The sequence below is a fragment of the Prionailurus viverrinus genome, chromosome A2 (assembly GCF_022837055.1).
Source record: "Prionailurus viverrinus isolate Anna chromosome A2, UM_Priviv_1.0, whole genome shotgun sequence".
Taxonomy (NCBI): Eukaryota; Metazoa; Chordata; class Mammalia; order Carnivora; family Felidae; genus Prionailurus; species Prionailurus viverrinus.
The window spans coordinates 116131783-116155798 of record NC_062562.1 but is presented as its reverse complement, the minus strand read 5'-3'; the positions used below and the strand labels follow the sequence as shown (position 1 = coordinate 116155798).

The 24016-nt window shown below is 37.3% G+C and overlaps 1 protein-coding gene across 1 annotated transcript; it reads left to right on the top strand.

The window, feature by feature from the left end:
- Positions 1–950: 950 nt before the first annotated feature.
- TRA2A (transformer 2 alpha homolog) lies at positions 951–22819 on the top strand. The gene is made up of 8 exons (XM_047845000.1): positions 951–1151; positions 11278–11411; positions 15059–15224; positions 17241–17429; positions 19804–19919; positions 20975–21100; positions 21593–21660; positions 21817–22819. The coding sequence occupies exons 1-8, from the start codon at positions 1116–1118 to the stop codon at positions 21825–21827; spliced, it is 846 nt and encodes a 281-aa protein (XP_047700956.1). The 5' UTR covers positions 951–1115; the 3' UTR covers positions 21828–22819.
- Positions 22820–24016: the final 1197 nt, after the last annotated feature.

Genomic DNA, 24016 nt, shown 5'->3' with positions numbered 1-24016 from the left:
GGAAGGGTTGCAGTTAAAGTCAATGACAAACTTCATAAGTAAGCAAGTGACTGACGGAGAGTGGAGAGCAAGAGTCTTGCAGCAAAGGAACACAAGGAACTGAGAGTCTAGGATGTTGGAGCACGCATCTACATGGGTAGTGAAACCACCGAGTTTAAGACTGCTGCAGTGTTGAAGAGGGCAGAAAAAGAGGAGCAAAGTAAGTGACTGCATCAAGGAGAGACAGTGTTTGATAAAGTCTGATATGGAATTCAAAACTGAACTTATTACAGAGAGTGGTCTGACTCTTGATTTCAGTTCAGGTCATGATCTCATGGTTGGTGGAATTGAACCCTCATCAGACCCTGCGCTGACAGCACGGAGTCAGCTTGGGATTCTCTCCTTCCTTAGCTCTCTGCCCCTCTCCCATTCGTGCAGAGTGCTCTCTCTCAAAATAAATTAAAAAATTTAAAAGAAATTGACACAGTTGTCTTTGCGTGGAGACTGGAGCCAGCCAGGAGCGAGGCAAGGAACTGTGATTTTTCATTATAAACTACCTGCGCATGTATTATGTCAATAACATTACAAAGGGCAAAAGGTTGAAGAAAAATAATAGAAGTGCTGAAAATACCCCAAAATAAACCCGTATTAATTAAATACTGTATACGCTCCCGGTTTTTTTTTGTACCATCAGAATCCATTTTGAAAATACTTAAAGGGCCCAAGATCAATAAAAGCTCATCTGGCGACTGAAAATCTTCAAAACAACTGACGTTAAAAAGGGGTCCTAAGTTTTGAGACCACTCAGCCGAGGAGTCTATTCCAACGCGCCAAGGCTCAGAATACACGCCATTCCCCCACCCGCTAGGCCGGGACCGCCACAAAGCCTCGCGGGAGGCGGGGCCATGCCGTCACAGAGACGTCCCGCCCCCTTACGTCGCGCACTAGGAGGCCAGAAGGTTTCTGGCGGGGCCGGCGCCATTTTGCCGGAGCCTGCGACCGAGTGGGAGTGGAGTGGAGCGGCCGTTGTTGCCGACTCTTTCCTCCTCCCCACGGTCCAGTCAGCGGTTGATTAGGCCATCGGCCCTCAAGCCGACACTTGTCTCTCATTTAGTTTTGGGGAGCGTCTGGCCGACATGAGTGATGTAGAGGAGAACAACTTCGAGGGCAGAGTGAGTACAAAGCCGCGGGAGCCGTCTTCGGCGGCGGCCCGATGCTCGGGGTTTCACGGGGACGAGCGCGGTCGGGCGGGGTTGCGGGGAGTCCTGCGGGGTCCCGCGGGGAGCAGCCTCTGGAGCCATCACGGTTGTTTCCTCACATACCAAGATGGCTTCTGGGTTCCACTCTTTCCCCCAAACACCACGGATAACCCCCTCTCCCCCTTTTTTTGGAGACTGACTGATACCTGGACTCCTAGGTCCGATTTCCCCCCGCAGTGGCGCGCTCCCTTCTCCCCACCCCTGAGGCTTCCTTATCTCTGTTCCGAGGAGTGGGTCCCCGTCGCGGTGGGGCGGGAGGAGACGGCAGGGAGTTCCCCTCCGGCCGGATAGTGGTAGGTGCTTCCTGCGGTGGCATTTCTGGCGACCCCGAGCATCGTAGAGGGTCTCGGGGTCGAACTGCGCGGGGCTGTTGTCCGGGCGGGGAGAAGCTGGCGTGGGACTAGCTGGGGCCTGTGTCTCCTTGGCTCTCTATTGCAGTGAGCGGCCGCGTCTCTGTTGGAACCGGCGGCGTTGCGTCTATAAAGGCGAAAGCCTTGAGGTTGAAGGTGGGACGAGCCTAATGAAGTGGTTAGTCAACGACCGCACCGACCCTTAAGCGTTCTTAAGACGAGAGCTGTGAGGGGAAAACTACGCAAGGAGCCCTTTTCCCTTAATGTCCCTTCTACTTTCTTTTCACTTCAAAATGAATGTGGAAATGCTATAACGCCTGATTTTTTAATTCCTTGATGTTGGGTTTTTTTTTTTCTCTCTTTATATCTCAACTTCTAATGCTTTCCTTCCTATGATCTTTCATCTAAAAACCACTTCTTTACAGGTCTTTACGGTAAAAAAAAAAAAAATCTTACATAACTGAACAAATTTTGTGGCTCAGTATTTTGAAAATAGCTAGTCAGTTTATACTGTTCTCTACTCAAAACGTTACCTGAAAATTACAGGCCTTCTCCCATTTCTCTCCTCACCGCATCCCCCAGCAAAGAGGGCCTCAGGGATTTTCACTATTTGGGGTCGATGAATATAAACATCACAAAGATACGTTATCCTCAGCCTAAATACACTAGAACGTTAATCAGTGTTTGAGTTCTACTTCCGAAGTTACCTTACAGTGGTAATTGGTGGAAGTGGTTTAGTGTTAAACCCTGAAAAGAAAATCCCCAGGCAGCATGTTCTTGCTGTTGTGTTGGTATTCTAGTTACTAGGGGAAACGCATAAAAGCCTTTAAGGTGTGTGCTGGTTGGAATGAATTTTGGCTTTTTTAGAAGTTCGTAATAAAAGTACTTAGAAGCAGACAGTTAAATCGGAAGGTTGATTTAGGCTTTTATTCTTTGTGAGGAAAGAGATTTAAATAGGTTAGAAACAAAACTTTTTTAATGCCTGTAAGATTGGAGTTTTAAAATGAAATCTGGGTCACAGATACAAGTGAGTAGTCGAACCTGCTTATTTTTTAGTGTGGCGTCTTGATTGTCCCAACAAAACTTTTTAAAAATCTTCTAATAAAAATATGTGGTGATAATTATAAGCTGATTGTTTTGATAACATTAGGTAGTTGTGGGAAGAAATTTGGCTGCCCATTAATCTTTCCTTCCGTTGACTTTAGTACAGAAATTTATTTTTTGTTAATGTTTGTTTTGATTTGGTTTGTGGGGAAGTGAAGAGGACTACTATCTGGGACCTTGTTGTCCTTTAAGTTCTTACTTTTTAATTAGTCATCAAATTGAGGAATGGAACAAGTTTGAGGTAATTGACACCTTACCCACCTAAGAAGGCAGTATATGTAAGATCCCCACCCAATTTTAAGCTAAAATGTATGTAGGCATTAACATTTTATGTTAATAGAAAACGGGTTCTTCCTCCTCCCTGCCCCTTACAGTGTTTACTGTCATAGAAAATATTTTTTGACATGTGATACCCAAGTGTATGTTAGTGTAAATGAACTCAGTAGATTGAATAATGCGTTCGCCTACCGTTACCTGTTACATCTTTTTTTTCTTTTGTAGGTTGGGGTAATTGTCTTTATTTGTTATTGGTTAAAGAATTAGAAGAATGCCAGAAGCTTTTCTAAGGGTGTGCTTTTTTCTTTTTTAAAATTGTTTCTTACAACAGTTTAACATTCACTAGTGCTTTTGGTTTCTAAACTGTTGTGATTTCTTAACTGCTAGCCACAAACCAGCAGTTTAAAAAAGTTTTTAAAGAATATAGTTGTCATGTTATTTTTGTATCTAAACGTAATGACCATTTAGAAACACTCAAAAAAGGATTTTCAAATGATGTTTTTGAGGTTTTTAAGTAGTTATACTTCAAATTTTGTAACTAAAATGAAGTAGAGAAAACATTGACGGGTCAGTTGAGATTTCATTTGCTTTACCTTTAGAATAAATAGCACATATTAACCCCATGTTACTGAAAAGATATTTAGAATTAGAGGGCAACTTTTTTATAGCATTTCAGAATCTTAACCACACCACACCTCCTCCCCCGATTTTTTACATGTTTTCTAATTTATTCCTCACGATACTTTTGCGAGGGCTAGAGTATTCTTAGCCATTTTAGAAAGTAAAGCAGGCCTAGAAGACCATGCCAGGAATCTGAGATTTACAGGTCCCAGTCCATTGCTCATTGCATACATTATGCTGTATATATTTTGATTTACTTTTTAAAAAGGAGCACGTGTACTTGAGCATCTCAGACATTAATAGAGTTTGTGAGAAACAGTTTACAGGAGCTTAATTTTCCACTGTAGATTAATGTTTCTTCCATTGTAGAGGACTGGAATAAAAGAATTTGGGGAAGGAAAATATAACTGGCTGAATTTTGTTATAAGTAACCCTAATAGTTAACCCAATCAAAATTCCCTTCTGCCTAAGGTAAAACTGTCGAGCATCTGCTGCCTTTTAAGTAAAGGTCAGGTGTTCTTGAGGGAAATAGAACTTGGATTCTAATTTGAGATGACTGTCAGCTCAAATCTGGGTAAAAGTATATAATCACGTTCCCTGTGATAGAAGTAATAAGGAATTCAGAAAATGAAGCTGGGTGGTTTTGTGAGGTAGGGGAAAGGGAAAGCTTTACCTAACACTGGATCTTACAGTTAAGGAATAGATGACAATGAGGAGGTTGCTGGTGCAGTAATAGATGATAGATTGGACTAGATACGCAGTTAGATAATGAAGGGTTTTGAATTCTAGATTTAGGGATTTGGACTTAATCCAATATGCTATAAGAAGGCATGTATGGATTCTTAATTCTGGGAGTGGCATAATGAAAGGAATTTTAGCAAAGAACAGAGGGACTGGTACAAGAAGAGCAGCAAGGCACACGAGGTATTTAAGGAAGGAAATTGTGAAGACTCTGGTCCAAACAGGACAGCAGTGGGATGTAAAGAATGAGACATTTTTACTTTAAAATAAGTAGTACGTTCCTTAAAACAATTTGCTTGGGACATGTATATTACGTTTACAGAAATATTTTAAATGGAAATGTCTTTCTGAGCTGAGAGTGAGGCTGGCACTTGAGCTGTGCCTTTCCATGTCATCTTCATAAAAAGTTGTTTGCTTCACACAGCTTCGATTAAAGTTAGGATTTAGGTCTCCAAAAAATGTTTAGACTTCTTCATAGAAATAATGGGGAATGGAAATTTTCATTTTACTTACTCACCCTCTACCCCTAATTTTTTTTTTTTAACGTAACTTAGAATAACGTTAAGTCCATTTTTTTCTCATTCATTGGCCCATGGTTTTTAATAGAGGTTAAAGATTTTCATGTAGGGTCTATCTTATAATTCCACAGTTGAAGAGGAAAAATGCTACTTGTCTCCTTTTCAGAGTTTGTTAGAGCTTCTTGAGTAGCTAGAATATTTTTAAGTGACTCCTAGTGTTCCTCTTAACACATGATATGGTTTGACTGGATGACAGAAGCAAAGAGCAAAATAAAAATTTGTCTGTACCAGTTTGGAATTAAAATGTGTGTGCGTTAAGATATTTTGTTAAAGAATAGCAGAAATAGCGGAAGCTTTTTTCTTCTCTGAATCCTGATTTGTAATAATTGGGGTGATGATTGAGCTATTCAAAACCCATCTTGGTGACTGGCTTCTTTTTAAAAATAAAATAAAACTGGGCTTAAAATTTTTCTATTGATGAAACTTTAATAAATGTGGGAGTACAAGGGAGGTTTGCACTCTCCCTTCCTTTTAAAAAAATACGAATAAAAAAGAATCTCTATTTTACAGATAAGAATGTCAGCGTTTAGCTTTTAAAAATACTTAGTTCAGTTTTTTAAGCAATTTAATTTCATATATATCATCACATCAACTTGTTACAAAAGGGTAAGACTTTCTTTCCCATAGTAGTGACAATATTAAACTTGACAGTCTTGTTTTAGGTTTAATTTATTTATTAAAGTTAAGTGCTTTCATCCAGTTTTAATGCTTTTTTTATTCCCTCTGTGGATTTTTAAGCAAGGAATTGCTAAGCTTAAGGAAACATTTTTAATGCTCAAATTTTAATATTTGAGATTCTTTCGCTGCTCAATATAGGTAGAAGGTAGGATTTCTAAAGGGAGCAATGTAACTAATTGTACCCCCAATGCACAGATTTGTCACAGATGCTTAATGATTTGTGCCATTCCAAAAATGAGAATAAAAAATCTTGAGATCTGAAAGAATGTGAAGGGATTTAAATATTTAGGAATGAGCTTTGTTTATGGATTTACAGAATTTATTTACCTATGGTCTGTGTAGTGTAACAAGTGTGAAATGGCCAAGGATAATCAATAGTTTCTTAGAACCTTCCTGACAGTGTGAAAACCTACTCTTTGATACTATCACTGGGTGCTCAGGCATCAAATAACTAACCCTGGGACCTTTGTAAAAGGTATATATTCACATGCTAAATTAGTTAATACTGATTGTTATTTGTTCACCTGTCCTACCAGATTTAGCAGGACAGAAGTGCAGGTGAGGAAGTGTTAATGATCAGATGGGGAAAAGAATCTGGAAACACTGTTTAAAAAAAAAAAAGTTAAGAGGGGAATAATGAAGGAAATGTGGTTTCCCCTCCCTCCTCTAGATTATTGCCAATATGTAGTTGTATATAATCCTTATTGTCTCATGATTTTCACCAAAATGAAATTTTGAATTATGAGTGACTAGGCCTGACCAATCTGAGGTAGAAGAAAAGTTATTTTTTTTAAACTAAGGCCCTGTAATTTACTCAAGATTCATAAATATTCCCATGATATTAGAAGATGAGAACCTAAGAAATTCTATAGCAGGTTCTTAGTAAAATTTTTTAGCTATTATTTATTGGCTTTTAATATAACTAAATTTTTTGCATGTTAAAATTGGTCATGACATATCAGCTAGCCAGTTTATTGACCACACTTAAAATTTGTAGAAAAGGCTATAAATATTTCAGGTGATTTCATGGTTGTGACTAGTTTATATTTCATTATTTATGCATAAGTAACAATTCTAAATTTCTTTAAGCATCTCCAAAATTATTCCAAACTGTAGAGAATGTAAAGACAAAGTGTTAGTATATCTGTGAGCCTTTGCAGATGGAAAGACCACTTTAACCTCACTTAGAATGCAGCACACAAGTGTTTTCTTTTTAAGGAATTACTCTGATAGCAGTTATGGGTTAAGACAGTGGAAGTATTTCTTTTATAAGCTTAAGAGTCTAAGAGAAGCAGCTTATCATACTCAAGAGGAAGGAGGCAGAACAGCTGTTTATGTAGACTGAAATTAAAGAATTGGATAAACACAGGTTTCCAATAAGCCCTAAAAAATGAAGTTCTTGGTACAATAAATATTATAAGCTATTTGAGTATTTTAAGTACACCACCACCACCACCCCCTGCTTTGGGACATAAAATTTGCCTAAATGCACTAGTGTACTTTTATGGACATAGATTTCCAATTTCATAAAGTAGTGGGAAAATATATTTTGAGAGAGCTTGTTTTTTAAAGTTTATACTATTATAGAAACTTGAATTTGTATAAACTTGGCACTATTGGTATGGAATTTGCATTGCCATAATATTAGAATGGGTTACAGCTTAGCATTTATATTGTGATGTGTTCATTTTAATGGGCTTTCAAGTACTAAACATATATGTTGACATTTTTTTCTTCCATCTATTATGATACTAGCTGTATTAAAAGACCGCAATTATTGCTTACCTTAGGAATTGTTCATGTTCTGCAGCAATGTGTGCATATGTTTAATAACCTTTTTTTCTTGATTAAAAGAATAGTACATGGTTGTTGTAGTTATGTACGGTGTGTAAAATGCTGCTGTATTTTAACACAGATTGCTTGAATTGGATATACCGTGGTACATTCCTAGTATTGTGGTTAGCTCTCTCGTTTTTATTTTTGGCTGTGTCCTTCAGCTGCCACCAGAGGTACCTTGATAATAAAGAATAGTTGAAAGAACCGACACCGTTTAAGCAGGTTGTACTATGAGAACTTTCTGCCTGGCTTCTGGTTTATAGTAGGTAAGGTATACTGGAAGCCTGTTTAAGATTGCTTATAAAATTTTGGATATGACTTGGTTGAGTCATTCTGTCCATTTCTTTTATTTTAATGGTTGTTGGATCCGAATGCAGGTTACTGAAGAATTTGCAGAATTTCTTGACTGGGCAGCTTTCAGAGTCGATTCAGTGTAATGAAGTGAAACAGGACAGATAACAGCCCTTCTCAGTATTTTATTTAAGTTTTATGTATTTCTCCGGGGGAAAAGTTGAAGTTATGATTTTGTAATAAAGATAAGTCTCAAAGGTAGAAAAGGATAATCTAGTATTTGTCCACAAAGGTTGTAGGTTGGTTTCTAATGCACAATTTAGTGAAAATGGTACTTCGTACCAGCTTTTGACAAATAAGTTACTTAAAAATAGCAAATATTAATTGATATGACCATTTTTCTTTGTGAAGACTATTAACTATATCAGTTCTTAGAATGAGGAGCCTTTTTTTTTTTGTATTACAGTAAAAATTCTGAAGAATTAGTAGTTTATTCTTCAAGTTAAGTTCACTGACAGTTATTAATTTTACCTTTTTAGATTGTATCTAAATTGTTTTCAGAGGTTAAAATGATAGTGACAACTTTGTAACCAGTTGTTAACAAGGGAGGTAAGAGGACTGTTTCTTAACCTTGAATGATTCCATGAAGAAATTTATGCAGATTTAAGTTTTCATGATAGAAAAACTGAAGGATAGGCAACAAAAGAGGTATTAGGTGTTTGTGAAACCTTAGATAATTAAAAAGTAAGACTTCTTTTATTTTTTTTTAATGTTTATTTATTTTTGAGAGAGACAGATGGACAGAGTGCAAATAGGGGAGGGGTAGAGAGGGAGACACAGAATCGGAACCAGGCTCCAGGCTCTGAGCTGTCAACACAGAGCCCGAAGAGGGGCTGGAACTCATGAGCTGGGAGATCATGACCTGGGCCACAGTTGGCCACCCAACCAACTGAGCCACCCAGGTGCCCCAGCAAGACTTCTTTTAAAATAACCTAATGTCTTTTGAAAAAATACTCTGTCGTGTCTTAATGTTTTAACAAACCAAAAGGAAAGTTTCGTTTTTTCCAGTAAGTTCTGTGCCAGAACTGAGATTGAAACTTTAAATTTTAAGATGTTACTAAGTTAGCTTGTTTACATTAATTTCTAAGAAATGGCGATTTTCAGCACTATTGAATAATTTTCAGTTGTTATATTTATTTATGAGGGAAGACTTGAAAATCAAACATACACATATTTGGACCATAATATTTTTCCCATGTACTAGAAAGCTTCACATAAGCATTTAAGAAAAAACTTAGATTTTAATATAAGACTGATTTATACAGTTGTAAAATTAAACATTTTACGGTGTCATAGAGCATTCTGATATGTATGTAAATATGAACTGTGGTCATATTCATAGTGTTTCATCTACTGCTGTTCAACAGCATAAATGAATAACATAGGATCTGTGTTATAGAAGGGAAAGCAGAGAGGGGAAGATACTCTTTTCACCTTAATGAACCAGCCTGTGTAATGCTTCAATTACAAGCAAATTGGCCATACTTTTTTTTTTTTTTTTTTTTGAAGTACAGAATATGCTGCTTTTACAGTTTTAGTGAAGAAAAAGCCTAAATCGCTGTGCCTGCTCCAGGCATCTGTCCAGGAATTTAGAGACTATAGAGAATTCAGAGAGATGTGGTAAAAGACTTACAGGTAGCTAAATGGGAAAGGTTGATATTGAAGGAAAAGGTAGCTATATGTTTCAGTTTTGTTTGCATCTGAAAAAATAAACAGGCCTGGCAGCATTTGTACAGTTCTTGATAAGTAAATCTTTGGACATTAAACTCAAAGAGAAAGTTTTAACGAAGTTGCATGATAGTCTTATGGCATAAATGAAAATGGGTGTGAGGTTGGGGTAATTATTTACAATGATAATCAAGGCGTAAATGGACAGAGAAACCGGACTGTCCCATCCTACTTTGGTCATAATCATATATCTGTCAGATTAAGAAACAGTCTCTTATTCAGTTTTAAATCATTTGATTTGGAAAGTTTTGATTTATATCCAACTTTTTCAGAAGCCAGTCAGTTTTCTGATACAGGATATAGTTACTGAAGGGAATATATGTATGTGTAACTGCATAAAATATGGAAAACTATTAATAAAATTGGTGGGATCAAAAAATAAAGACCATGATACTAATTGTATAATTTTTTGTACATTATGATACTTCATGATAATACAGAATATTAAAATGGCGCAGTTGAAAAATTACATGTATTAGTAATTTATAAGCCAAAGGGGGCATTTTAAGAATTTCATGTCCTCTTTTCCCCGTAAGTTTATCTTTGTGCTTTATTTCAGAACATATGTTTCTGATTAAGTTGGAGTGTGCAAAGATAGTGGTCAAACATAATTGGGAAAAGATGTTAGTAATTTCACTAATTTTTTTTTTTTTTTTTTTTTTTTTTTTTTTTTTTTTTTACTTTGAACATCAGCATGTGTTCTCTAATAATTGAGTTTAGGTAGATGTGTGCAAATTTCAGCCCAGAATGCTTTGCTTTAACTGTATCTTGGTATCTTAGCATGGCTTAGTGAAAGCTCATTTTAAGATAACTAAGACTTCAAGTTATAAATTAGTAAATACTTAAGACATACGTGGGGGGGATTACAGTTAATGTTAGATTTATGCTTGGATTAATTATTTATATTAAAATTGTTCACATTTTAGGAAATAGGATGAAACATGAAAGGGGAGGAGGGTGAAGAATATGGTAAAAAACATTTAGAGAAATTCAGTAAATTTTCTTTAATTGTTAGAAACTAGACTTTTGAAAAATTTTAAAGATTATAAAATTGTTTTTTAATAAACTAGTTATTTGCACTTTACCTGCTGGCTTTTCCATTTGGTAGATAACATTCTGAACTCCAGCAGAGTTTTATAATCCCCACGTGCTTAAATATACTAAATGTTCTTTTTCCATTAAGGTTAATGTTCGTGAAGAAATTGAAGAGTTTTTTCCAAGAATGTGGAAGATAAATCAAGATAAAAGAAGGCTAATGAAAAGTATTAAAGATCAGAAAATTAAAATTGAATGGGGGAAAAAATTGAACAGAAGATTGGTCAGATAGAAGCACTTGAATATTTTTTTTAAGGCTATTTTGAATTGTTTGAATTGGGGAAGAATACACGAAGTATGAAAAATGAAAAACTCAATGAAGAATGAAGAGAAGTAGAAAGCAAGAGTGAAGTAGAATTAAAAGAATCTGGAAGAATGAATGGGTCCTAGGTTAAGTAAATGTATGGTTTATGTTCCAGTGTCTGTATGATCAAGTTGTAGATGAATTTGCATGATTACTTAGTTAATAGAGAATTGGTGATCTGGTTCAAGTAGGGAATTATTGAGGACAGTTAGCAGTATTAACAATGGGTTATTAATGAGCTGAAATTTTTTCTGGAGGGTGTTGCCTAACCATTTGTTTTTCAGGAGCAATCAATATAAATAATTACGGTACTTTAAATGTTAGGTGTTAGGCATCTACGTGACCAGTGCCATTTGTAATACTGTCTTCTTTGTTAGGAGTCTCGCTCTCAGTCAAAATCTCCAACGGGAACTCCTGCTCGTGTAAAATCGGAGAGCAGGTCAGGATCTCGTAGTCCATCAAGGGTTTCCAAACACTCTGAATCCCATTCTCGATCAAGATCAAAATCCAGGTAAGTGTGCTTAAAATAGTACTTAAGATGCTTTCCTTGGATTTTTCAGAGCAAAGTGGTTTTTTACTAAATTCCTTGTTTTTGCTGCATTTTGTATAGAGATTAGACCAAAGACCAAAGAAATTTCACCCAAAACATGAAGTAGTTTTTCTCAAACTGTGGAGTTTAGAAATGAATGTTCTAGGGGTGCCTGGGTGGCTCAGTCAGTTAAGTGTCAGTCTCTTGATCTCCTTTCAGCTCATGATCTCATGGTCATGGAATCTAGCTCCTGTTGGGCTCTGCACTGAGTGTGGAGCCTGCTTGGGATTCTCTCTCTCCCTACCCCCTTCCCTACTCTCATGCATGTACACTCTCCCAAAATAAATAAATAAAAGATTTTTTTTAAGTGTTCTAGATAAAGATTTAGATAAGGCAGAGTCCTCTCTTAGCCCAGTTAACCTATCAGATGCTGGCTGTTAATATAGATTCAATATGTGTTGATTGATTTAAATGCATTTGGCATCTGAGGGTTGGTTTTTTATTTTATTTCAGTATTTGTACAACCAAAAGGTAAATTTCTCCATTGGATACTTGGCATGTAATTTAGAGCAGAGAAGGTTGATGTGTCTATGTTGTACTGGCTATCACAATGATTTGAGAAGCTGTTTCAAGATTCATATTCCAGCTACATCCTTTACCTGAGGATTGTGACTCAGTAGTAGGTCCAGGTTGGAACGCTTGTCGATGTAATTTCTTTTTTCTTTTCTTTTTTTTTTTTTTCTTTTTTTTTTTTTGAGTTTATTTATTTTAATAGAGATGGAGATAACATGAGTCGGGGAATGGCAGAGAGAGAATCCCAAGTAGGCTCTGCACTGTCAGTGCAGGCTGCATGTGGGGCTCAAACTCAGAAAACCATGAGGTCATGACCTGAGCCAAAACTGAGAGTCAGATAGTGATGCTTAATTAACTGAGCCACCCAGGCGCCCCTATAATTTCTTAATTGGAGACATAATTTCTTTGTGTAGAGTTTGTTTGCAAGGGAGCATGAGACAAAAAAAATCCATTAAAAGGCTATACTTTTCTTGAGTCCACAGCTATCTTTTCTGTCTTATCCACGATCCAACTTGATTCACTAACCACTCTAATTAAATCATGTGCAGAATAGCACTGTGTAGAATTTGGGTGTGCAAATGGAAATGAGCATGTTTTCATTTTAGGACCTTCACACTTGTTGTTCTCGGCCTAGAATTCTCCTCCCTCAGATATTCAGTCACTTAATTCATTCTCTGTGTGCCACCTGAGAACGTTAAAGAGCATACACACTTTATTGCCTTACTCTTAATTTTTTTTCGTAATACTTACCACTATCTGATTCAGAGAAAAGCTTAGGGACTCCTGAAGGGTTTTTAATTTATGTCATTTATCATTACTGTTTAAAAATAACAGTTGAAGGGCACCTGGGTGGTTCAGTTGTCTTAAGTGTCTGACTTAGGCTCAGGTCATATCTCAAGGTTCGTTGGTTCTACCCATACATCAGGCTCTCTGCTGTCAGCACAGAGCCTGCTTTGAATTCTCTGTCACCCTCGCTGTCTCTGCCCCTTCCCGCCCCACAAAAAATAAACATTTTTCATTTTTTTAAACATTTATTTATTTTTGAGAGAGTATGAATAGGGGAGGAGCAGAGAGAGAGAGGGAGACACAGAATCCAAAGCATGGTCCAGGCTCTAAGCTGTCAACACAGAGCCTGATGCGGGGCTCGAACCCATGAACCGTGAGATCATGACCTGAGCCGAAGTCAGACACTAAGCCAACTGAGCCACCCAGGTGCCCCAACAATTGATACTTTAAGTGACAGGATTTCTTATTAATGTTTGTTTATCTTTTACAGTGAGGCTGTAAATTAGTGTTAAGGAAAATGGGAAATCTCTGTATCTTAAATGTGCTAGGAACTATATCTCCAGGTCTCGCCAAGGAACTTTTGCTTTTGCTGTTCCTAGAATACTTTTCCCCTGTCTACCTAGTAAAATATGTCTCCCAGCTTCATTGTTAGCCTTCTTTGTTTTGAATAATCTTCCCTTGTTAGTTTAATTCTCTACATGCACGTGCTCTCTTTTTAGACACTCTGGCCCTTAGCATGTATAACATTTATTGAATGCCTTAAACAAATTATTTTGTAAGACTGTGATCGCTCCATGGGGCGCCTGGGTGGCTCAGTTGGTTAAGCGTCTGACTTCAGCTCAGGTCACCATCTCGCGGTCCGTGAGTTCGAGCCCCGTGTCGGGCTCTGGGCTGATGGCTCAGAGCCTGGAGCCTGCTTCGGATTCTGTGTCTCCCTCTCTCTCTGCCCCTCCCCCGTTTATGCTCTGTCTCTCTCTGTCTCAAAAAATAAATAAACGTTAAAAAAAAAAAAAAGACTGATCGCTCGCTCCTGGTCTGTGTGTTTATCAAAGATGGGTCATGTGAATAGTAAATAAATAGTTAACATTAAGAGGCAAAGAAATAATCAGAGTGGCTGGAAATAGAGAAAGGAGAAGAGCTAGGGAATCAGCAGGGGAAAGACAAGTGAGATGCTGTAGTAAACTTGAAGAAATGAAGACTGTTAGACATGAAGACTATTACATGGGCATTTAGGTTGTTGGGTTAATTTAGGAGATGCTGGATTGCAGTGGGCTAAAGAAAGATTGGAAAGGAAATGACACTTAACAGTGAAGGGAAGGTAGAACTATATTGAGAAGATGGTAAGAATCAAAGGATTTTACTGTGGTGATAATGGCAGTTGATGATTGGTCTTTGTTATGGTAAGATACACATAACAAAATTTACAGTCTTGGGGCACCTGGGTGGCTCAAGTCAGTTGAGCTTCCAGCTTTGGCTCGGGTCATGATCTCACAGTTCGTGGGTTCAAGCCCCGCATCGGGCTCTGTGCTAACAACTCGGAGCCTGGAGCCTGCTTCAGATTCTATGTCTGTCTGTCTCTTTCTCCCTCTCCCTCTCCCTCTGTCCCTTCCTTCCTCCCCCTCCCTCTCTCTCCCCCTCTCTCTGCCTGCCCCTCCCTCACTCACATTCTGTCTCTCAAAAATAAGTAAACATTTAAAAAAAAATTTTTTTTTTTAAATTGACAGTCTTAACCATGTTTAAGAGTGCTATTGAGTAGTGCTATTAAATACATTCACATTGTGCAACCATCACTACCATCTGTCCCAGAACTCTTCATCCTGTAAAACAAACTCTATACCCATTGAACAGTGGCCCCTTGTTTTCCCCCTCTCCCAGCCCTTGGCAGCCACCATTTTACTTGCTGGCTATATGGTTTTGACTATTCTAAGAACCTTATATAAGTGGAATCACAGTATTTGTCTTTTGGTGGCTGGCTTGTTTGCCTTAGCATAATGTCCTCAGGGTTTATCCATGTCTCAGAATATTGCAGGGTTTCCTTAGTGCTTGTTTTGTGTTTTTCTTTTAAAAGAAGATAGAGGTGTAACATGCTTGTAAGGTATAGTGTGAAAAGAGTGTAGAAGGGATAGACTGAGAACAAGATGATTGTATGATTAAGAGAACAAGAAGAATATACTTGCCTCAGAAAGTAAAAAGGAGCTGGGGTACATGTATAAATCCTTGGCATTACCCATTTGCTTCAGTATTTTCACTTAAATTTATTTCTCTCACAGGTCGAGGTCAAGGAGGCATTCTCATAGACGTTACACTCGATCCAGATCCCATTCTCACTCTCATAGGAGACGATCTCGAAGTAGGTCATATACACCTGAATACCGGCGTCGTAGAAGCCGAAGTCACTCTCCAATGTCTAACCGGAGAAGACATACAGGCAGCAGGGTATGTAGTTTTAAAAAATTAATGAAAACTTATTTTGTCTTAGGTGTTTAGTTATAGCATAATATCTTGATTTCATGAGACTAGACAGTCTTTTTGGATTTTTTGGGTTTTTGTTGTTTTTTTTTTTTTTTTAACATTCATTTTTTTGAGAGAGATAGTATGAGCGCAGGAAAGACAGAGAGAGAGGGAGACACAGAATCCAAAGCAGGCTCAGGCTCTGAGCTGTCAGCACAGAGCCTGATGCAGGACTTGAACTCACAAACAGTGAGATCATGATCTGAGCCAAAGTTGGACACTTAACTGACTGAGCCACCCAGGTACCCCTAGACCGTTATTTTAAAGTGATACTCCAGGGGCGCCTGGGTGGCGCAGTCGGTTAAGCGTCCGACTTCAGCCAGGTCACAATCTCGCAGTCCGGGAGTTCGAGCCCCGCGTCGGGCTCTGGGCTGATGGCTCAGAGCCTGGAGCCTGTTTCCGATTCTGTGTCTCCCTCTCTCTCTCTGCCCCTCCCCCGTTCATGCTCTGTCTCTCTCTGTCCCAAAAATAAATAAACGTTGAAAAAAAAAAAAAATTTAAAGTGGTACTCCAGGGGGCACCTGACTGGTTTAGTCGGTGGAGCATGCGACTCTTGATCTTCAGGTTATGAGTTCGAGCCCCTCATTGTGTGTAGAGATTACTTAAGGAAATAAAAAATAAATAAAGTGATATTCCAGAAACATCCTTAAGCATATGAATATTATTTATATTCATTTAAATATATTTTCTTTTCTTGGGGTACCTGGGTGGTTCAGTCCGTTAAATGTCCAACTCTTGTTTTCAGCTCAAAATGTGATCTTATGGTTCATGGGTTTCAGCCCCAACTGCAGGGCCTGCTTGGGATTCTCTGTCTCTCAAGATAAATTAAATATTAAAAAAATATATTTTTTATATATTTTATTTTCTTGACTTTTGAGTGAAAAGTTGAAATTTGTGAAGAAAATATATGTTTTACGAATTAAAATGAAAAACTGAGCTGAAAATATTGAGATTAAAAACTTGGTGGAGGTAGGGGCGCCTGGGTGGCGCAGTCGGTTAAGCGTCCAACTTCAGCCAGGTCACGATCTCGCGGTCCGTGAGTTTGAGCCCCGCATCGGGCTCTGGGCTGATGGCTCAGAGCCTGGAGCCTGTTTCCGATTCTGTGTCTCCCTCTCTCTCTGCCCCTCCCCGGTTCATGCTCTGTCTCTCTCTGTCCCAAAAATAAATAAACGTTGAAAAAAAAAATTAAAAAAAAAAAAAAAAAACTTGGTGGAGGCTGAGGGAAGCTGGCAGGGAAATACATGTAGTAATAATAATAGCTAACACATTCAGCACTGTGCAGAGGTTTTCAATGCATGTAATAGATAAGCAAGTTGAGCCTTGGATATGTGACATTGATGTTTGGATTTTGGCTAACTGGCAGAGTCCAGGTTTCATCCAGGCTGCTTGCCTCAAACTTCCTGTGCTTAACTTTGATGCTGTGTTTTCCCTCTGTGTGATACTGAATCATTTAACTGTAATGGAATCTGCTGTTACTTAATGATGCTTTGAAATGTGTAAATACATTTTTCAAATTAGGATTGTGGGAAAATTGAAAGAATGTCCTTAATGAAAATGGAGAAAGCACTTACAGATGAAGTCATATTAAGTACAAATCTGTAAGGTATAAAACATTTGAATAAGCCACGAATAAGGCTTCAAATTTAAACTAGGGTGGATTCTTTGGATACATTCTGAAAATTGCAGGACTAGAAATAGAAAGTAGGGATGTTTTTATTTAGGATACAACTGGATGTATACTCCAAAGAAGGGGTGAGTGTACTGTATGTAAACTGTAAAATATTACTCATCTGGGTTTTTTTCCTCTTAAATTCTTCTTTCCAAGTAACTTGAAGTAGTGTATAGTCTTTGTGTATTAGATGAGGTGTTCAAAGTATTTCTGTGTGGCTTTTTACTTCAGTTTGGAGCTTGAAATTAAATCACATCTTAAATATTCAACAGGCAAATCCAGATCCCAACACTTGCCTTGGAGTGTTTGGCCTCAGTTTGTACACAACAGAGAGAGATCTTCGTGAAGTATTTTCTCGATACGGACCATTGAGTGGTGTCAATGTGGTTTATGATCAGCGAACTGGACGATCACGAGGATTTGCTTTTGTTTATTTTGAAAGAATAGATGACTCAAAGGAGGTAATTTTATAATTATCTGTCAATTTGACATTTTTGAGGTACATGATTATAATGTCAGGTTATTGTTAAAAGTTGACTGATAGTCTCCCAGTTCCATAACATGTTCTCTTTCATTCCCTGACCTGAGTCTATTCAAACTCTTCCTCTCAGTGTTAACAGTTTGGAAAGTGAGATGTATGTGTTTGAGTTAATAGAAAAAATAAAGCATATGAATATTCTTCTTTGACTAAGTCTTATTCATACTCCCAAGAAGGTGATTAAACTAACTTTCTAGAAATTCTATGGTATTTTCAGTTGTCTGGCAAGCTCAGTTGGTGGAGCATGCAACTCTTGATCTTGGGGTTGTGAATTCAAGCCCCATGCTGGGTGTAGAGATTACTTAAAAATAAAATCTTTTTTTAAAAGTTAAAGAGAAACTATATAATATTTAGGTTAATCTGTTTAATTTTGTGTCACATGAGCTCCCCATGTATAGAGTGTGTTTCCATTCATACTCATCTATTTTTGTTCTATAATTAAAATATACCTAGAAAAAATTGGTCTTTTTTCATTTCTTGTTTTTATTGCCATTCTTCATTTTCCTAACAGTGATCATAATCAATATCAATGATTTGAAATTGTGCTATTTTTTTTAAGAAATTGCTTTTTTAATTATTTTTTAAATTTATTTTGAGAGAGACAGACACAGTGTAAGTTGGGGATGGGGAGAGAGAGAATCCCAAGCAGGCTTTGTGCTGCCAGTACAGAGCCTGATGTTGGGCTTGAATTCACAAAACCACGAGATCATGACCTGAGCCGAAACCAATGGTCGGATGCTTAACCAGCTTAGTCACCCAGGCACCCCTGAAGTTGTGCTATTCTAATGTATTTGATAGTGGAATATAAAGGGAGCAGTAGGCTTACTTTCTCTATACTAGAGTTCATAGTGATCGGGTTAGAAAATTCCATTTTAAGGAATTTGAAGCCCACTGTTGAGTTTTGATCTCAGGGTCGTGAGTTTGAGCCTCACGTTGGTACTATTTTACCTATAGCAGTTATCCAATTACTATTTTACATGTGATAGTAGTTGGATATGGGTTGTTGCTCTATGTATCAACAGTATTTGATTGCGACATAAACAGTCATAATAAAAGTTCGCATATTTTTCAAAAATAATAGATGCTAGTGGCATCTAGTGGATAGAGGCCAAAAATGATACTAAACATCTTACAATTATAGTGCACAAGCTAGCCACCCACAACATAGAATTAGCAGTCCCAAAGTGCAAAGGTTGAAAAACCCCAGATAATTCTAACAAAGTAATCCTCCAGGTTGTAAATCATTTATGTAATAGACGTTCTAATTAGCATTCTCTAAATGTTTTAATCTGTCAAGTATTACCTTTTTTGGTTACATATTTGTGATTTCTGGTCTCAAGGGATAAAGTTATAAACTTAAAAAGTAGTTGGAGGAGGTGCCTGAGTGGCTCACTTGGTTAAGCAGCCTGCTCTTTGATAATCTGCTCAGTTGGTGATCTCCTGGTTCATCCCAGTGTCAGGCTCCGTACTGAGCATGGAGCTTGCTTGGGATTCTCTCTCCTCTCTGCCTCTTGCGTGTGCTCTGTCTCTCTCAAAAAAAAAAAAAAAAAAAAATTAGTAAACATTTTTTTTTTTTTTTAATAAAAATACTAGGATATCTGACCTGAAGTGAAGGTTGTGAAGTATAAAACAATACCACAATTAAGATTTTCTTTAAATATGAAACTTATTTGTCCTAGCTCTTGATTCTTCCCACAACCACTCCACCTGGTTTATTTCCTTTATAAGATAAAATGAAATTGGCAACTTTACTGTAGTTCCAAAGAACTTTGTAATGTACTTGAATTATTGTCACATTTATTGGTATTCTTGCCAAAGGGCAGAATGTTAGGGAATGTGAGCACAGGTATAAAGACAGGAGCATTTGTTGGCCGGTTTAAAAGTTCTTTTATATTTGGAGTTCACTAGGTGGCGGTGTGTTACCTAAGAAATAGTTTTAGGTGAGCTGAATGGCAGTTTCTGCTTTGAGTTGCCTAGACTGAAACTAGTAACTGCAGCCTCAAGAGTTATGCAGGCTTCCCAACTTGTGTGTTTTTTTTCTCTGTAGCTGCCCCCAGTGTTTCAGCAGAGGGATGCTTAAGTGTCTGTGTGTACATTAGAAAACTCAATATTATTGACATGCATAGAGCAAGAATTAATAATATAAAATCCTGGTCCCTATTGTTTAGGAAAGAAGTGTTTAGAGAATTTTAATTTTTTTTAACTTCAAATGGAAAATGTGTTAAATTTGTTGGCAGTTTTAGTAGTTTCTTCTTAGTAAAATATGCATGACTTTCTGTGCCTGTTCTCTGTTAAAGGCAATGGAAAGAGCAAATGGAATGGAGCTGGATGGTCGAAGAATTCGTGTGGATTATTCTATTACCAAGAGAGCGCACACACCTACACCTGGCATCTACATGGGCAGACCAACTCAGTAAGATAACACGTTTTCTAAGCTAAACTGTAAGAGCCAGAAATTCACCAGAAATGCATGCAAATTTTTTTATTAATTAGCAGATAAAATGATTTTTTCCTATAATTAGAATGGAAAGCTTAATTTGTACATATTCTAATATCTGTTTGAGGGGGACAAATTAAAGCCATCAAAGTTGTTCCTGACTCTTTGCTTGATGCTAATACAAATAGAAAATTTATTAAAGATGAGAAAAATAGTGTATGCTTTTAAGCATTTATTCTGTTTCTATTCTTACGTGACTTTGGAAGCCTTGTGAATAGGGAAGCGTTATTGGATAGTGATACATATTTTGTTTAAGTCAGTTTTCACATTGCAGAAAATAAACAGAGGCTTTTATATATATATATTTTTAATATAATACAACCAAAGACAGTATTGCTAAGAATGAAAGAAGGAATTACTTTCAGTTATTTTGAAGCCTTGCTGAGGAAAATGTTGGCAAGGAGAGCCTACAGAAAACTAAAGTGAAAATAATGTACCTATGGTTAGGAGTTGGGAAAAGTACAGGAGAAAGTGCTTAGAGTTTAAATTCACTGCCAAAGTCTTATAAACCAGATCTCAAAATTGTTGTAGTGATGCACCTCAGTGTAAGGTAGTTAATTCTTTTTGCTGTTCCGGGTTGGTTAACCTTTTTTAATTCATGATGTTTATTAATTGCATCTGAATTAGTCTTAAGGACTCACATCTTAAGCATTTTGGTACTGTTTCCTAGCACAGTGCTTCATTTCACCTTGTTGAAAAGGTCCTGCTGGTTTGAGTAGTATAAAAGAGCAGTTTATAATTTGGAGAGTTTTGGGAAATCATTCCTGGTTATTTATGTAATGAATAGGAAGCCAAAGCAGAATAATACCATGGGAGTCAGCAAAGTGAGATGTGGAGGTAACCGACGCGAAAAGGGATAATCTTTCTTTCTACATTGTCTTCCCTCCTTCCTCCGTTTTATTTAAGCACCAGTTGGTATTAAATGATACTGGAAAATCACATTGATGTAAAATTTTTATATTTTTCTGTAGTAGTGGCGGTGGCGGTGGCGGAGGTGGTGGTGGAGGTGGAGGAGGTGGCAGGCGTCGGGATTCTTACTATGATAGAGGATATGATCGTGGGTATGACAGATATGAAGACTATGATTACCGGTACAGGTAATGTTTTAATTTGTAATTTTCATTCTAAATTAGATTATAATAGTATTTAGTACTTTTAATTTTTGTTTCGTATACATTAATAAAATATTTAAAATAGATTTTACAGGGACATGCCTAGGTGGCTCAGTTGGTTAAGCAACTGACTTCAGCTCAGGTCACGATCTCAGTTTATAAATTCAGGCTCTGCACTTTTGCAGAGCCTGCTTGGGATTCTCTCCCCCTCTGTCACTGCCCCTCCCCCACTTGTGCTTTTTTTCTCTCAAAATTAAGTAACTTTAAAAAAATAGATTTTATATGATGATTTCTTGAGGAAGGGGGAAATTATCTTCTCAAGATTGAGAACAGAGGTCAGTAATCTGTATTTGCCAATATTTTGTTGTGTCATATGCTTGCTGTTCTAGTATTAATTGGCACACAGAGAATGTAATGGTTATTTTCATCTGCCTCAGTGATTATGTGGTATGCAAAGTAATCTTTTATTTCCTACAGAAGAAGATCACCTTCTCCTTACTATAGTCGATACAGATCACGATCAAGATCTCGTTCCTACAGTCCACGTATGTACACTTTTACTTTGTGGCATTAAGAACCATTCGTAATCAATGGTTTATTTTAGAAAATCAGCATATGTGGAGATTGTTCATAGTTGGACGAATACTAGGCAAGTCAAACTATAATTGTCATTTTGACTTTTATTTTTTGCTCTCTTTCAGGACGCTATTGATAAACAGAATGGTTGCAGATGAGGACATCTTTCTCTCTCTCTTTTTTTTTTTTTTTTTTTTTTTTCTTTGGTTTAGTTTGGTGTGTTTCGTTTTTTGTTTTTGTTTTTGTTTGTTTTTGGTTTTGGTTTGGTTTTTGTTTTGTTTAATTCTGGATTTCCCCAAGCTTCTAATCCTTCTTACTCCTTTAAAAAGAACCTTTGGGAAAAAAAAATCTTCGGTTTATTTACCATCTACACTTTGTCAGTTGTATTGCTGTTTCCACCCCTTTTAGTATACTCTTAAAGATATAATTATTGTCATTTTGAGTAGTTAAACATCTTAAGTAAAAAAGGAATCCCCAGTGTTACACTTTGTAAATGTTTTTTTTTTTTTCCTTTGCTTTGCTTTTACAGAAAATTAACTCCTGGCTAATCAAATGAGGAAAGAAATGATCTTTTTAAAGCTTCTTTTGTGTTAGATATTGTATTACACATTGTACTAGAGACCTGCATTTAAAACAAACTCCTTTTTTAACTTCTTTTGGGAAAGATAGTAACACATAAAGTAGTTCAGTCATGTCAAGTTTGTCTGGGGTGGCATGGAGCAGTCAAATAGTGTAGAAAGTTTGAAGCTATAAAAGAAAACACTTGGTCATTTCTTTTGAAGAACGAAATTTTTGAACCCTAAAAATTATGTCTTTTTTTTTTCTTTTTTTTTTTTTTTTAAGAGATGAAAAGCTTGTGGACTCCTACAAAACATGTTGTATTTAAAATACATCTGTTAAAATTTAAAGTGTGATTTTTGTGTTGAATTTATTGAAGTTTTAAGTATTCCCTTAATCAGTGAAGGACAACTCTTATTTATTACTTAGAGCAATTGTATACTTTGCTGTTAGAAATTTTGGTATTGGGACAATGGTTAAGCAGGCTATTATTGTATAGTATAGAGTCCTTAGAAGATAAGTGTGAGGAAAAGTAGTCTCCTTTCAAATAAAAGTTAATTTCTTTGAAAATCAGACTGTCTCTTTTATTGTGGTAGAATGGGAAACTATAACTGGATTGATTTGGGAACCAGTCCCTTTTCCTAACATATTTGCTATACCTGATTGTATAATTCTGTCTCTTCCTCAGTCTTTAAAAATTTTTTTAATGTTTATTTCTTGAGAGAGAGAGACAGAGTACAAGCTGGGGAGGGGCAGAGAGAGAGGGAGACACAGAATCTGAAGCAGGCTCCAGGCTCTGAGCTGTTAGCACAGAGTCTGACTGGGGGCTCAAACTCGTGAACTATCAGATCATGAGCTGAGCTGAAGTTAGACACTTAACCAACTGAGCCACCCAGGTGCTTCCTCTTCCTCTTCCTCCTGCTTCCCTTCCTGTCAGCCAAGTTGTTGATATTAACAGTATTCAATACCAAGCACCGTGGTGAAGGAAAGATAATATGGTTTATGTCCCACATTCTAATAGGGAACATATTCTAATGTTAGGTGAAAGTGTTTTAGCAAAGAGGTGGATTATGTTTCACGCAACTTTTATAAAAAATGATAGCATGAGCTTTGTTTTCTCCCTCAAACAGTGGAGATAAAATTAGATTATTTTAATGTATGTAGTAGACTGATGAAATCTATGAGATTGAAGTGGCCTTGGGCTATTTTTTAAGGATTTTGTTTTAAGCAATTTCTTCACCCACCATGGTGTTCAAACATAACCCCAATATCAAGAGTCACACACACCACCAACTGAGCCAGCCAGGTGTCCCTATTAAAAAAACTTTCGGGGGTGCCTGGGTGGCTCAGTTGGTTAAGCGTCCAACTTCGGCTCAGGTCATTATCTAGCGGTTCATGAGTTTGAGCCCCACATCGGGCTCTGCTGACAGCTCAGCCTGGAGCCTGTTTTGGGTTCTGTGTTTCCCTCTTTCTCTGTCCCTCCCTCCCCCTCTCTCTCAAAATAAATAGTTAAAAAAAAATTTTTTTAAAGCTTTTTCAAAATGTCTTTTTAAAAGTTTTTGCCAATAAAGAATAGCCAGAGATCAATCTCTTGCTGGTTCCTAGAGAATTTAGCTCTTTTAATTCAAGTTATTGCTTTTTTAATTTGAGAGAGAGAGAGACTGAGTAGGGGAGGGGCAGAGGGAATCTCAAGCAGGCTGCACACTTGTCAGCACAGAGCCTGATGCGGGGCTCAAACCCACCAACCTGAGATCATGACCTAAGCCA